The sequence below is a fragment of the Glycine soja genome, chromosome 4 (assembly GCF_004193775.1).
Source record: "Glycine soja cultivar W05 chromosome 4, ASM419377v2, whole genome shotgun sequence".
Classification (NCBI taxonomy): Eukaryota; Viridiplantae; Streptophyta; class Magnoliopsida; order Fabales; family Fabaceae; genus Glycine; species Glycine soja.
Window position 1 is genome coordinate 46148763 of NC_041005.1, and position 16498 is coordinate 46165260.

At 29.6% G+C, this 16498-nt stretch overlaps 2 protein-coding genes across 3 annotated transcripts; both read right to left on the minus strand.

Annotated features, from left to right (window-relative positions):
• Positions 1-4540: 4540 nt before the first annotated feature.
• LOC114410884 lies at positions 4541-5284 on the minus strand. The gene has a single exon (XM_028374792.1). It carries the CDS (start codon positions 5282-5284, stop codon positions 4541-4543), a length of 744 nt encoding a protein of 247 aa, XP_028230593.1.
• Positions 5285-12406: 7122 nt separating this feature from the next.
• On the minus strand, positions 12407-15577 carry LOC114409928 (EKC/KEOPS complex subunit Tprkb-like). Of its 2 annotated transcripts, none has more exons than XM_028373601.1 (7): positions 15516-15577; positions 14273-14356; positions 13620-13686; positions 13175-13297; positions 13011-13094; positions 12842-12928; positions 12407-12762 (listed from the first exon to the last, which is right to left on the minus strand). In XM_028373601.1, the coding sequence occupies exons 2-7, from the start codon at positions 14338-14340 to the stop codon at positions 12676-12678; spliced, it is 516 nt and encodes a 171-aa protein (XP_028229402.1). In that variant the 5' UTR covers positions 14341-14356; positions 15516-15577; the 3' UTR covers positions 12407-12675. The 2 variants fall into 2 exon arrangements, with proteins under 2 accessions (XP_028229402.1, XP_028229401.1); XM_028373600.1 differs by having other exon boundaries at positions 15390-15524.
• Between the last annotated feature and the right edge of the window lie 921 nt (positions 15578-16498).

The following is a 16498-nucleotide window of genomic DNA, read 5'->3' on the forward strand; positions in this document are numbered from 1 at the left end:
ACTTGTGTGTTTGCACAGGTTGCCTTTTTATGTATTTTTTGAAATAATTTGCGTATATTACAATTTGCTTAAAAATAAATATTAGATATATATTTGTTGCTCAACAACAATACAAAATCAAAACATGAAGGTTTAATAAGAATGATAGAGTAAAAATTGTTGTTGTGGCTGATGTTGCATAAATTGGGTTAAAATAGTAATTTGAAACATATTAAAAAGGTTAGTCTCATTAATGGTTCCTGTTGCTAGGTTGCGCCTCGAAGAAAGAAGACATAGCCCAGAAGCGTTCAAGTGTGAAAGTGTAATCTGTCTAACCCTTAAGGTCTAGTATGGATTATAGTAAAATCGTATTTGGGTTAGGTCATTTGACAACCAAGTCAATGAGCCTTAGGCAAGTCGACCCAATAAGAATCAAATGATACACAGGCCCTCAACCTCAAACGTTGTGACACGAAGAGGCTAAATATGTACCAAGAGGACTGCGGGGGTTACAATAACAAAAAGTGTTAATGAGAAAAAACACCCGTAAGAGTAGCATAAGATATTTGTGTATTCATATGGGTCACTCAGTTTCACACATGCATAAAATACATATGCTTTTAAAAAAATTATATTGAGACAAATGTAACCAGTTGTTTAAATTCTAAAAAAATGCATAAAGAGTTAGAGTACTCAAGCAGATAAAATATATTTAGTTATAATCCCATAAATCTTTCTTATTTTAGTTAAAATATTAATTTTATAAAATTGTATGAGAATTCATGTTTAAAAATTTAGACAAAATTTAACTTATGTTTAATTGAAACATTTTTGTAATTTTGAAATGTAAATGATAAAATAATTCAATTATTTTACAACTTATATTGTGAATAAAAAAATGATAATTTTATAATATTTATATACAGTTGATAAACAATACTTTGAATAATTTAAAGTGAGATTTAATTAAATTACATGCAAACTTTTAAAAACAAATATTACTCACCAATACGTCGTTGATTCGAGTGGAATTAAGATCAAATTCTTTAAATAAGACCTATAATGATTTTACTTTACTCAAATAAGATTGTCTCTCGTAAATATTTGTGTAAATATTTCAATCAATTTTTCATGAAGGATTTTAATGATATTAAATGTCATAAGCATGTTAAAAACATTGTTGCCTTTAATGATTTTACTTAACACAAGCAACATTGTTGCCTACAAGGCCAAAGTTTACACTACACAAGCCTAAGGTTTGTGTTGCACTTGCAATAGCTATGCAATGGGGGCTAAGGATGAAATAGGTTAGATTAGACTAAACTTTAAATAAATAGGTCCAATCTATTTTATAAAGCTAAGGCTTAAACTTGACCTATTATCTATCATAAGTATTTTTATAGTTTAACTTGACTTTTAAGTCTGATATGATTTATTAGTCTATTTAAAAACCTATTATTTATTAACTTAATTTTAAATTGGCTAATGAGTCTTTAAAAAAATAATATATGGTAAAGAACGATCCTTTCCATTGTTATTAAATTTTAGTTTTTCAAATGAACTTTAGGGACAAAAAATAATGATTTTACATTTTGATGGATTAAATCTAACAAAGATAAATATTTTAGAACGACCAAATCTAAAATTCACTCATTTTATAAGAACCAAAATTAATAATAATAAAATCAGAAGGATTAAAAACATTAAATTTTTTATAGGAATCAAAACCAAAACATTTAAATTTATAGGGAGTTGAAACATATATTTTAGCCTAAAAATTAATAAAAACTCCATATAATAATAGGCATTTTGTCGACTCACACCAACTTAACTTTTACAATATGTAACATAGCAACATCTAACTAAAATTTTCTTAAAATATACCAAAGTTGTAACGTATTTACTTACATTGTAAAAAAAAACTTGCTTACTTACACCTTAAAAATAAGTGTGTATGTTAACTTGTAGTCACTTATTTATTTAAAAGGAGTCAGTTAAAAAAAATATAACTAGCAATTCCTTGAATTACACTAAAGATATAACTTGCTAACTAATTCATTTTAAATAAATAAATGAGTTTAAGTTAGCCAATCTTATTATAGTTATATATATATATATATATATATATATATATATATATATATATATACACACACATTAATAATTAATAAATAAAAACAATATATTAACTTAATATTTTCATTTTAATATTAGTATATTTTGTGTTATTGACATTATAATTATTAACCTTTTTTAAGAGGGATGCCGATGAAGTAGTATTTTTCTTTTCAATGACTAATTCAACTTGTTTAGGGTTCTTGTCAATTTAACATATATGCACATTGTTAATTTGAAATTAAATATTAATTCTTATCCAGAATTATTCACTTAATGACAACATACACTAAATTAAATAGGAAAAAAACCAAGGCAAAAAACGACGAGGACGAAACTTTGTTAATTTGTGGGTGTGGTCCAAATAAAGGAGTGAAAGAAAGGAGAGGTGCGGTAAGAGAAGAGAGTCAGGTTGGAAGTTGGAACCCGTTTGGATGTGTGCGTCCTTCAAGCGGTCAGCCTGGTCTTCTCAGTCATTTCAGACTTCAGAGACCGTCAGAACTGGCACGTAGTGCACGTGGAATTTTTCTTTTTCTTTTTATTTATTTATAAAAAAATCAAGTAAAGCAATTATGCAAGCAGGTAGCCTTGGGAAATTCTAGTCGTTCAATTAAAAACGCAATATATTATCAAGGTCTCCCACCTTAGCCAACGCGTTAAAGGAAATACAAAGGAAACACCTTACTCGTACGTGCTATATATAGAGGACCCTCCTCAATCCAATGGTTCCTCAGCAGCTGATGATAGATGATAGATGATAGATGATAGATGATGGATATCTCTTTTGTTATAGAACAATAAAAAAAATATTCTAAAGTTATTTAGCCTGTCCCACATCTCTCACTCTTGGTGTCGTTGTTTCCATGTTTTTTTTATGCAACTTAACTTTTTTATTTCAAGCATTTTTAAGTCTTTTTACTTTTTTTTGCAAGTGTTTTGTGCAACTTTGTCTACCTAACATTTTCCATATTTACATTTTCATATGTAAACCCTTTCTTACATCTATTCATTATTATAGTACGGTTTCTAATGTTAAAATTTTTTAAATACTATACTTTAAATTAAATATATCCTTGATTAATTTGACTACAACCCGTTTATATTCAAAACTGTGAATATTCGTTTTAAATCAATGCCTTGTTAATTCAATATAAAACATTGCTTTTCAATATGCGTTCTCATGGAGAAAAGTGAGAAAACCACAATTCTACAAATGCCACAAGTAAAAACCATATGATCAAGTGCAAGTCTTCCATTAATTGTAGGCGTGACGGGTAGTGCACGTAGTTTGAAGATAAGGATTGGTCTTGGCAGAGAGCAGTACTCAAAGTCTCGACCAGTTAGAACAAGCTGTTATATTCTTTATTCTCATGGGTTGAACCGTTGGATTTTGGGGGAAGTTACTAGTATTATACCATTTCCCTTAGGAGCAAAAACAAGAAAGAAAAAGCCGATACAGATAAAGAAAAAAGCTAAAAAAGTATGCATGCCCTACTGAGATGCAGCGACGTGGTGCAATCAGCAACTTCCGAGGAGCTTATAATGGGATATTGGATTGTCAAATAAAGCCATATCTTTCTTTCAATCTTTCTTTCTACAACCCATGACCGTGACCCCAGCCAACCAGAAACACTTCCCCAACAGTGTTACAGGTTCTCCTCCCAATCCAACCCTTATCCACCATCTGTCCCACCCATCACATCCTCATTTCATCCTATTAACACTATACTTCGACCACATCCTGATAAATTATTAACTACATTAAATTAAAAATATGAAAAATGTTAATTATGTCTTAAGAATTTTAATTAAGAATCTTAAAATAAAAATATTTTATTAAGAGATAAAAAATTTGTCTCTGATTTTAATTAAGAATCTTAAGAATATCTTAATTATCAATATTCTAGAAACAAGACTTGACTAGTTTACGATCACCTTCTTTAACTCCTAAACAACTTGATTAGTTTACTTTATTCTCCATTTCATTTCTTGGATGATCCAAACTAAGTAAGCATAGGAAGCCGAGAAAGATAAGATCCGATATATTATAAGCCACAGAACAACATAAAGGCTTCACTAGTGGGATTAGGAAACATTACACGATACTGATCGATCATACATTCATACCGTAGAGTATTAATATTCATATATTTCATATACAGATTTACGCAGAGTAATCAACTTAACTCTTTCACGTCCAAATTTGAGATCGGAAAGTCGTGTTGTTCCGATCAGGAAAAGCACATGCATTAATTTACACTTTACAGTACTTAAGAAAGCTACCTGACCTAGGGTGATATATACATAGTTATTGTAGTCTTAATTAGGTGCAGCTGCCACGGAACCAAACGATACCGTTTCTATGGCAGTTTTTTTTTTTTAAGCGAACCCTTAACTTACCTCGAGATATTAGAAGCAGTTATTAATTAGTTATTTGTTATAGTGATTAGAAAGCTAAGCTTAAGCTAAGAGCAGCTTTAACGTCTAATCTCCAGGCAAAGCCACCACTGTCCATTCTCCACACATCACATGGCACCGTTCTTTCTATCCCGCACGCGTACCGCACCCTCACCCTGCACGTGAAACCTCTGTACGGATACGGTACGGCCACTTTCATTGCCAACCATACTCCTCCAGCACCTACTGTTTCCCTGTACGCCTCATTTGTCCACGTCACCCTCCCGTAACCATCCGATATAAACCCCGGACACGTGTCCTCTTTCAGCTTCACCTTCCGTTCCTCGTCTCCACTCCCCAACCCTAATCCCTCATCCTGCTGCTGCCACGTGTCCATCACGCACTCCACCGTCACCACCGATCCCGCTGCCGCCGTCGCCGGCGAGTACCAGCAAGGATCCAGCTTCTCCGAAGCAGCACCGCCGCGGTTCTCGAAGTTGTTCTCGAAGCTCAGCAACACAGGTACATTCTTGTTCTTTAGTTCTGAGGTGATTTTCTTCGGACCTGGAGATCCCGGCAGCAGCGGGAGAGTCACCGCCGGAGGAGGAGGAGGAGGCGCGTTTCTCCTCCGGCGGATCCCTCGACTGCACCGCTTGCTGGCGGTGTTATCCTTCCGCTTGGCGGAGCCGGTGCTTTCCGACGAGGAAGCGTCGGAAAGAGCGGCGGCGGCGGCGGGGAGGGGCTTGGGGGCGATAGGGCGAAAGCGTAACATTATTTTGTCCATCTTGGACATGTTATATGCCTCGCGATGCAACAGGCACCCTTAGTTTCCAGTTTGTTTGTGTGTGAGGGTTGCTAGGTTACTAGGGAAGAGTGAATGCAGGGAGAGGGAGATTGGGTTTATAGGAACAGTGTGGGGTAGACATTGGACACGTGCGAGGGGAGGGAGACGTGGCGCTTGCACGTAGCAGTGAAAGTGCATGGACCACGTGTGCCAATGAGATGAGGAAAAGGACTATTGTGATTCCGCAATTAGAAACGGGAGATATGAGCCAAGTGGACGGCCAGATAAGGACAACTTTTCCTATTTTCGATCTCATGAATTATTTTTATATTTATTAAAAATTTAGTTGAAATTATTTAATTTTATTAGTGTCAAGTAAAAAAAATATTTTTAATTTTTCTTTCATTAAAATTTAATATCATGAATAAAATAAAGTTCTTGAAATTAAAATTACAAATAAATTAAATAAATAATATTTTAAAAATAATATTATTAAATAATAATAATAATAAATTAATTAATTAAATTTACTTATATTTAAATTTAAGATACAGATAAATTTTTGATTGTATGAGTCAGGAAGTAAATACAACTAAATATCTACTTTATTTTGGGGGGTAATATTGAATAAGATCACTAAAACTTATAAATTCTTCTTTTCAACATTTAACGTAGATATCATAATTCAAACTCTGATTAAGATAACATAATATAAGAACAATAATTAATTTAAGATAATCTTACGTCAATTGACGTATAATTTTATGTTAATTAATCAATTCATTTTAGAGTGGATTGGATGAGAGATAAAGAGAGAGAAAAAAAGTAAAAGAAGAAAAGATGATGAATATAATATGTCATAAGTATAGAGAAAAATAGAAAGAAAAATTTGATATGTACGAATATATACCGCACTAAACTATTAACTCATATTCATTAATTATTTGGTAAAATTGTAAATTTGGTCTTTCATTTTATCTTCAGTTACGAATTTGATTCCTCAGTAATTTAATTTACAAATTTGATCTTTTATTTTGTAAAATCGTGCAATGTTGGTCCCCCAAGTCACAGTTAGACGTTGACCGTTAACAAGTGATGTTGACCGCCATGTGTCACGTTCTTATTGGATGATGACTACCACATGTCATGTTCTGATTGGATGTCAACTCCATGAGACCAAATTCGTGATTAAATTATTGGAAAACCAAATTCGAAACTAGAAATAAACTGGGAAATCAAAAATACAATTTTGCCTAATTATTTTTATATTCCACTGGATTTTTTTATTGAATACTCCTTCAGCACTAAAATATAAACAAAGAAAATTAAATATGTTAGAGTAAAATATAAGTAAATTTTAATTAATTATCTTATATATATATATATATAATTATAATGGCATAAAGTTTTGATTAACTTTATTGGTGACTAAATAGGCATACGAAAAAAACTGTCGATGTTATTTTTCGGTCGTAATAATAATAATAATAATAATTATTATTATTATTTGTAGAATGATGTTTTAACATTTTTTTTTGGGTTTCATCTATTATATTTTACAATTATTTCACTTTGGCACATTAATTTTAAATTTTTTTATTTTGGTCTTTTATGTTTTCAAAATATATATCATTTTGGTCTTTTTTATAATTTTCTTTTATAAACATTAATATTATGTTAACTTTTAATTTTTAAAATGATTTAATGTCACCTTTAATCCATTGTGTTTTACATTTGTTTCACTTTGGTATATTATCCTTTAAAAGTTTTATTATGATCCATTATGTTTTTGAAATATATCGTTTTGATCATTTTTTAATTTTTCGTTAAAAATGATGGTGTCCATCAGTGTTTTAAATTTTAAAATAGTTAAGTTAACATATTATTATTATTATTATTATTATTATTATTATTATTATTATTATTATTATTATTCTCTTCATTCAATTTAATCAATTAATAATCATAATAATTTCATTCACAAATTATTCCCAACCTCAATGAATAAGGACTCTTTCTCCTTCTGTTGCTCTGCCTCTCACTGTTTACAAAAAAAAAAATCGTTGTCTCGCCCGCACTTTCATCCTCACTGCAACCTCCTTGCGCTGCTGGAATTGTCGTCTCGCCTAACAACAATTGTCTCATCATCGTCGCCAGCAACAACATGTTGACATAGGTGAAGAAGAAGATCGATAACGCTCAATTGTGGATGAAGTTTGATCGGTTGGGTAGGTCAAAATCATCTTCCAATGAAACAAACTGTTCCACCCCTCTTTGTGTTGTTCGTCTTTTCCTGACCTAGTTGTAGATGTTGGATGGGTAATCCTCTACTTGTCGGCCATGGAGGTCTTGCTCGCAAATTTCATACAGAGCCTTATTGTGACTTTCTTGTTCAAATTTGGGTTAATTGACGAGCTAAGGTTAAAGTTACGTTTTTGTCTTTCATCAAAGAAAACTCTTGCTCTGGTCTCCTCTGCTTTTGTTTCCAATAGCATAATTGAATGAAATATTTTGATTTTCTAGTGAGAAGTATAAGAATTTCCGTGATTCTAACGAGATTATGTGTTAACATCATTTGATTTTTACAATATATTTTTAACCTTTTCAGATCTGGAGGAGGTGGAGGAAATGATGTTTTTTTTAAGTTGTTTATTTTTTAAAAATAAAATAAAGATAGTGGAAATTTTTAGTCGTTATTATGTAAAGTTAATTATTTTTTTGACTTAATGTCATTTTTTATTTATTATGTTTTAGAATTGTTTCGCTTTGATATATTAAGTTTTAAAAGTTTCATTCTAATCTTTTATATTTTTGAAACATATTATTTTGATTCTTTTTAAAATTTAATAGTTAATAAAACACTGATATTTTTAAAAAAAAGTTGAAAAAAGATCAAAATATCAATTTCGAAAATATGAAGGACTATAATAAAAATTATAAAATTTAATGTATCAAAAATAAAATAAATATACAACATAATGAAAAAAATGTAATTAAACCTTTAGTTGAACAAAAAAGTCTAATTAAAAATTAAGCCTTTAGTTTTCATTGTATCTCTTCATTTCGTTCCCCTGATTTCTTCTCCATTTCCCGTTTGTAGAATAGTCAACTAACTAAAGAACAAGTCAAACAAAAATCATTTTATAGTGCAGATCAAGATTTGTGAATCTTGATGGCAATGGGTGATTGTTGAAAACGACGTTTGATGTGCTTCTGAAGAAAGTTTACTTCAGCTTTTGCAGTAGAGTATTCCACCTCATAGTAAATTATCCAATGCTAAATAGCTCCGTGAGGAAACTGCCAATGTTGTTTTACGTAATGCCTGACTTCGTTTTGATTTTAGATTATAAATATGGTACATGCATCCTAGTTATTGCATATTTCTAGTATAATATACCAATCAGTAGCAATTGCGTGAAATGACGGAAATTAATCCTGGTAAAGTTACACAGTTACGTATTAGTGGGATTTTTTCTTCTTCTAGTATAATATACCAATCTAGTAGTAATTAATATACCAATCAGTAGCAATCATTGGTTTTTTTTCTTCGTCTAGTATTTGCTATATTAGTATTCGTGGATTTGTTCGTTCTTTTCAACACTAAATCCTATTTAGACTTGTTGATGTTTATACCTTATACTAGTCAATCATAAAATACAAATTATGATTCAATCCAGTTAAACTTTCTTCTTATGAATCCAAAAGCTTTTAATTAAGTTTTTTTATTATGATAAAAGTACATTAAAAATCACAAATATATATCAGTAATATATATATATATATATATATATATATATATATATATATATATATATATATATATATATATTATCTTAAAAACACTTCGTAACATTCTTTTTCTATGTCAAATTGAAATGTAATATAATGATTCTTTAATCATTAAAGCTGAAAATGAGTCAAGCTTCCACTCTGTTTAATAGTATTTAGTTCAACTTGAAATTTGATATGAATTATTTTTTCAGCTTGTGAACAATTCAATTCAACTTCTTAACTCAAATAACATGAATTATGATTTATTTTTTTTTAAATCCTATACATTTCAAATTCTTAATTTATTACTGGATTTAAGATAAAATAATTTTTAAAAAGATAAAATCAAACTTATTCTATTAGCTTTATAGGATCAAAGGGTATAAAAAAGCATAATTATAACTAAAGTTTCCATAAACAAAAATTGCCTCTCTCTCTCTCTATACATATATATATAACTAATTCATTAAACGAGTTGAATTATAGGAATTTAAGTTCAACTTATTTATTTTTAGTTCATTTGATTCATGAATTAAATTTAATGAATTAATTATCAAATCGAGTTTTGAACTATTTTTAAATTAGTTCGATACATTATCACTCATATTAATCATGATCCCTTAATAAAGTCATGATTTTATTAGTTAAATTGATTATATTGTTACATGGTACACCAAAAAATTAAATTTGACTTTTAAACCATTGCCCTAGTTGAATATGGCGGATCCGCCGGTAATTCAAATCACACCTTGGTGGCATCATCAATCCATCATGCTGTTGTAGCAGATTCTCCCTCTCCTTAAACCGGGCACCAATTAGAATTTTTTTATGAAGAAAAAAAATCAAAAAATTAGAAAACCAACGACTGGGATTGCTCCATTTGTACCAAGTTTTGCATGCAAATTGAACTCCACGTTATATCCTTAATGAGCTAGTGTCCAAACTAAACCTTAGGATTAACATGGTAATGTAATATTATGATGTCTTTATACGTGTAAGAATCATCTATTTAATAAAAAAAATTATATTTAAATTTTTTGTATGTAATTTTTTTTAAGAAAACACAGTCATATATCATAAACAGATTAATCTATCACCTATCAATTTAACAAACATCCTGAATCTCTAACAGGAGAAAAAAAGTTGTTGCCCGAATTATTGATCATTTCATCATTTGAACTCCAATTTCAAAGCTTATGAGTTAGCACTATCCCTATCCATAATATAATACCCTTCCTCAACAAGAGATGCTAGGGGGAATTAACTAATTAAGGTAGTCATTGGTTATTGGGTCTTAGACCCTTTCTTAGTTTGCAAAGTAGGTACGTGTCATTATTCTTGAATTTGAATACCAACGGTGGCGTCAAATGAGTACAGTGATTATCAATTGTCGTGTGTTGTAGTTCCCCTATTGGTTATTGGGTATTGGCTTGGTGTGTCGTACGACAAGGAAATCCTGTCCCCAAATTTTTTTTGGTTGCTTTCCTTTTTGAACTTTGTATCCCCAAACTCACATGGGAGGAAGCGGCGATTGGTCAACTTTTGGAATAGGTTCAAGAATTCTTTAGCGGAAGGTATGGTGCACATATGCTATGTTTGGTCCAAAAAAGTAACGACAATTCTATGATTTATTAATTAAAAATAAATGTAAAAATCATTAATCTAAAAAGTTATCATTATATTATTCTGTTTGGCTAAATCAAAGGATCTTTGGCTTCTTAGTAGATATTGAAGTATTTTTACAAGTTTGAATCTTTTAGATTGATTATGAAATTAATTTTTGATCCAAGATTTATCCTAAAAATTTTGTCCGAGATTTATCTTAAAAATTTAATGTGTGTTGTTAACCGAGTTTAATCTATTGAATTATCACTATAATATAAGTATATAAATTATTTGCTTTTATATTTTTTAGTAACTAAAACTATTTAATTAAAAAATAATTAAAATATCATAGAAACAAAGAATTATTTAATGTTTAGAGAACATTCTTAGTAAGATGAATATTTGCACATAATTAATTGAATATATTCTTAATATTTTTTTGAAGAAAATAATATTTTTTAAACTACTCATTAATAAGACTTAAAATATAATTAAAATTTTCAGATTAAAATAATAATAGCTTTAGGACTAGTATGGAGTGGCTGCGGGTTTTTGTTTTTCTAAGAAAATTTTGAAATAACTATCATGATTATCAAACTCTAATTTTAAATCATAAAATCGTATGATTTTATGAGTATGCACACCCCCAATGAGTTGAATACCACATAGAATCTTTTTTTGACAGATTTGGATTAAATTTAATAGAATCGAACCAAACTCGAAGTAAACTTGAAAGAGTTTAAAGATGATGGAGATGAAAATGTTGTTGTTGGTGGTAATATTAGAGATAATTTAATCAGAAGATTGATCAACATTTGAACTATTTCTGTTTTTTAAATATTTTTATTTTAAGAATTTATGTCTTGTATTATATGAATTTATATTTGATTGTGTGCGACCTATGTTAGTTTATTAAACTATTGTTAAAGTTTATTATTTTAATTTATTTTAGGATTGAAATATTTAGTTATGATTATATATATATAAATATTAATATATTTTTTATATTGAGTAAATTCTTATGAGTTTTTGAGACTTTCATGAGTTTACGTATAATCATGAGTTTAACAACCTTCGTACCTATACTATTGAACAAACTATGCTATTCATTTACTGTGTTTTATTGTTCTCATCCTACTTGAAAACTTCTTCCTTCTAACTGACTTTTATTTTTATTCTATGGGTCTGGGTCTTATCAGTGTATTTCTTCTTTTCATTCAATTAATTTATACTTTTAATCATTCAACGAGAGAAGCTGAATAATGCGTCCATTAATTTAGATGATAAAAAAAGAGACTTAATTTTGTTTTTATCCCTCAAATTAGGGAATTTGTTTTTTGAACCCTCGAAATAAAAAGTCCCTCATTCGAAAAATGCTTTTTATAGTTCCTCTACCATAATGAGTGACTAAAAAAATAAATTTTTATTTAAGAAACTAAAATTAAGCATACCCCCTACCAAACTAAAAACATAATTAAGCTTAAAAAAATGTGCCAACTTTAAAATGGTTTGTCAAGTTGATTATCATGCTTTCATTTGAATATAGAATAAAAAGTAAGGTCTACTTAGCTAATAAACACTCAGATGAAATGCACTCACTTTAAGTATGTATACACGTCTCTACATATTGAAGCCCAAATATATTAGAGACTGTAATGTCATAATTTAGTATCTTTTCAATCAATATCACTCCATAAATCAAGTCCATGCACATATTTAAGTAGGTATGCATGAATGTATACCTAGAGAAGCAAATGAAGAACTCAAGAAGTATCATTTATTTTTTTACAGCATGCATTTCATGACCAGTAAGCATATACCAGATCAAATGACCATCTACTTTTTTATTTTCCATAAGAAATGTTACTGCAGTAAGAATGATAATAAAAAAATACATCAGCATTACAGCACATGAAAGCTAAAGTATATATAAAGGTAGCCTGAAGCTTTCTTATAAATTTCATGACATTTTCTGCAATAGATCAAGGAGATAAGAAAACTCAAGCAGATCACGTTCATTCTTCTCACAGGGCATCACGAGCAGCTATACGACAAGTTATTGCATCAGCAAGTGATGATACTCCAAGTTCCGAGGAAGATATCTTGTAAATCTGAAGCATAACAAGTTACTGAATACGCTAGTTATGCACAAAAGGATACTAAGTGATTTGGATCAAAGATATTATGAACCTTTTGTATCTGGGATTGGTTTGCTCTCCCTTCTAGCTCCTCCAGGTCAATCTCTTTGCCGTTAATGAGCTTCCCTATAGCTTTTATCTAGTAAAGATACAGAGATCACTTTAGTTATGTGAGTGTAAGAAATAAATGGGTGTCGTATTTTACTGTAGAATTGACTCACCTCATCAGGACTAGCATCAAATCGAGCAGCAAGGATACAAGTTGTGCTGTCAGAGATGCCGCATCTTTTCAAAGATTCAGTAATCTAGTCACAAGACACGCCAAAGTTAGCAACTCTAATTGGAAATATGTATCATAACAGATTAAATAGCAATACATAATTACATGCTTAGACCCTGAGTAGTTGTAAACAAGCTCTGAATGAAGAGTGCGTGTGGTCAAAGAGTCTCGAGACTTGGCTACAAGTGTTTTGTGTGCAGCTGCTAGAACAGGGAAAATATCTGGAATCTGGTTCAATTGACAACAGTTGTACCATCAGAAAGAAGCAAAAGTGTTGTTAACAGTCAATGTTGAAAATTTAAGCACCAGAATCATTTAGGATCCTCCCATGTTACATACTAACATGCAATGCTTATGACAGAGAAAGAGAGAAAAGTAAAACTATTAAATTCTCTTGACAAAATGGTGGGTCCATGTCCAACTATAATTACTTCTGCATACTTTTCTCTCATAACATGACCTTCTTGTGTTAGTGAATGACATAAATGATTGTGATCCTCTTGTAAATGGTGTTGAGCATGACATAAAACACAAATATAAGAAATCATACAAGTAAAGCATTGAGGAATGCAACTTCTGGCTCCAATGTCCCGGCTTGCATACTTTCCAAGAGTTCTCTGAGAATAACAATTACATAATATACTTTAGCTAAGAGCAGGCTCCCAATCTTTTGAATCAATTACAATTTACAAATAAATAGATAAATTCTTTTACAATTGCTGTGTATTTACTTTTATAGACTGACATATGACAAGAAATAGCAAATATTTTGCAAACAGCCAAACACCATCTAGAAATAATTATATAGGAGCAACTGGTTTATCAATTATCATAAATTAACTAACTGTAAATTTGTAACTTCACTACTAGCACCTAGTGTTATTACTTGTTGTCACAAGCAAAAATAAGCATATCAAACTCTAACTATGTTTAAACTGAATTTTGAGACAAAGTTATCACTTGTGTCTATAGAAGGCAATATTTAAAAGTTATCCAGAAACAATCATTCACCTTATAAACATTTAGCCTAATACCATAATAAAGAAATTTGATTTAAACATAATTAAGTTAATAGCAAAACATCTTCACAGTTGGCATGAACAAAAGAAAAGCTTAAATTTGATTCTAAATGACAAACAAGCTAAATATATTGGCTTTCACTTAATGGTAACATTCCCATGACAAGTTGAGAGAGAGACTAACTTTGAATTTGTTACGTCAGTGTAGAGTGCAACAGAAAGAGTGGTTCCATTTATATTGAACGATTTCATAGCTTCTGTTTTGAATCTGTAACAAGAGCATTAGCTGTTAAACAAAATAAGGAAAGAAACATGAAAATAAAATTTCTCAATACTGGAAAGAGTAAAGAAAGAGAAAGGTGCAATGTTTTGAAAACCAATCCGGTTATTGACCCAGTCGAGACGCAGAGTTAATAGGTTAGTGGTCAAACCTGAGGGCACGGATTGAACCAGTTGACCAGGTATATGTTAAAAGATATATATATATATATATATATATATATATATATATATATCATAATTTGATCAATTACTTTTTCTTAGTATGTGTAAAACAACCTAAGACGACAATTATTTTAAGACGGAGGGAATATATAATTAATTGCCACTTCCTCCTGATAGCCCTTGTGTAATTTACAAACTGCCAATGCCAACAAAATTGCTTCCTATTAAACTCGTCACCCTATGTAGTGGACCTTCAAGATACCAGACAGCCAACCCATAAGGAATTGTCCGTTCACCACTGGTAGAAACAATGCAAATAGAATACTACTAACTTCTAAATTTTAATAATTAGGTGTGAAAACTTATATAAAAGATTGTTTGACATGGAACAATACCACCAGTGGAATTCCAATTCCGACATCAAAATGATAGCATCGCTCAGTCACTGTCATGATTAATCACCACGAATAACTCAGTAATTTGAGTACATTTGACACCAATAATGGATACCCAATTTAGATTTTGATAGTAAGTTCGAAAGAATATGATTCAAAATTACCTTTTTTCCATATGCTAATGACAAAGATAAGTATTTTTCTGTTAAATGTAATTACGAATTTGAAAAATCTGTACAAACTACAAAGCGCATGTTTACTGCCACGGTGGTTGAACAAGGGGACCAAAGAAAAAATGGCATTGTAGTTACAGTATGACACAAGCAGTATAAAAATATGATCCTTAACTATGCAATCACAAGATTCACAACCCAATTTCAGTTAATAAGAAGCAAATTAAAGCGCGAAAAAGGATAATCTAAGAAAATAGAAAATAATGGAGCTTCAGTTCAGATGACGAACAGTAGGAGAGCTCCGTCGACTAACAGCAGCAGCCGGACGGCGAGATTCAACGGCACGGATAAGAGCTAGGGCTCGTGCGCCGTGAATCTGTCAATAAGTGAAGATTGAGTAACAGAGTAAACGTACCGTTTCCTTTTTTGGGCCACGTCCAAAACGTTGTTGTTTGGAATTCTTTTTTTTTTTTTATAAAAAAGATAGAACACACTCCTTCAAAACACTCTCGGCCAAAATTTATTAAAAAAAAATAGTAGGTTTAATATCATATTTAATGATTCTCTCCCAATTTTGTAATTTTAAATTTTTTTAATCAATTAATAGAATGTGCTTGAAAAAATATACTAAAAAGTGTGTTCTTAACACTCTTAAAAAATATATGCAACCCAATTTAGGTCATCAAACCTAACTAAGTGATCAGGTTTAATCAAACTGAGTTGATATGCATGTTTGATTCGATGATCAACTCAAATTGACAAAATTACCGAATCTCAATCAAATTGAATTACTTATTTAATAAAAATAATTTTCATATAAAAATAAATTTATGTAGTTTATACGAATTGCATAAAATAATTTATATAAATATTTTACATATTAGTTTATGTAATTATATTGATTTATATAATTAAAATAAACATAATTTATATATTAAATAAATTAAATTTTTTTATTTATTTATACAATTTTTTTAATAATGAACATATTATAATCAGGCGAAATTATTTGGGGGTAATTTACATATTTTAACTATAAAAATTTATGTTACGTATTAATATATATTTTAATTATAAAATTTTGATTAATATATAAATTTAATTAAAAATTTATATATCAAATAAATTTATATTTAATATACAAATTATTTTATTTTGAATATTTTTCATATTGTTATTTTAATTGTGAAACTTTATTTAATATATAAATTTTTTCTATTCTAATTATATAAATCAATATAATTACATAAATTAATATGTAAAATATTTATATAAATTATTTTTATCTAAGTCATACAAATTATGTAAATTTAATATGTAAATTATTTTCATTCAAATTATTCATAAAATTTTTAATGGAAGTGTGAAAAATAAAAATTAAGAAGAATTAAAAAATAA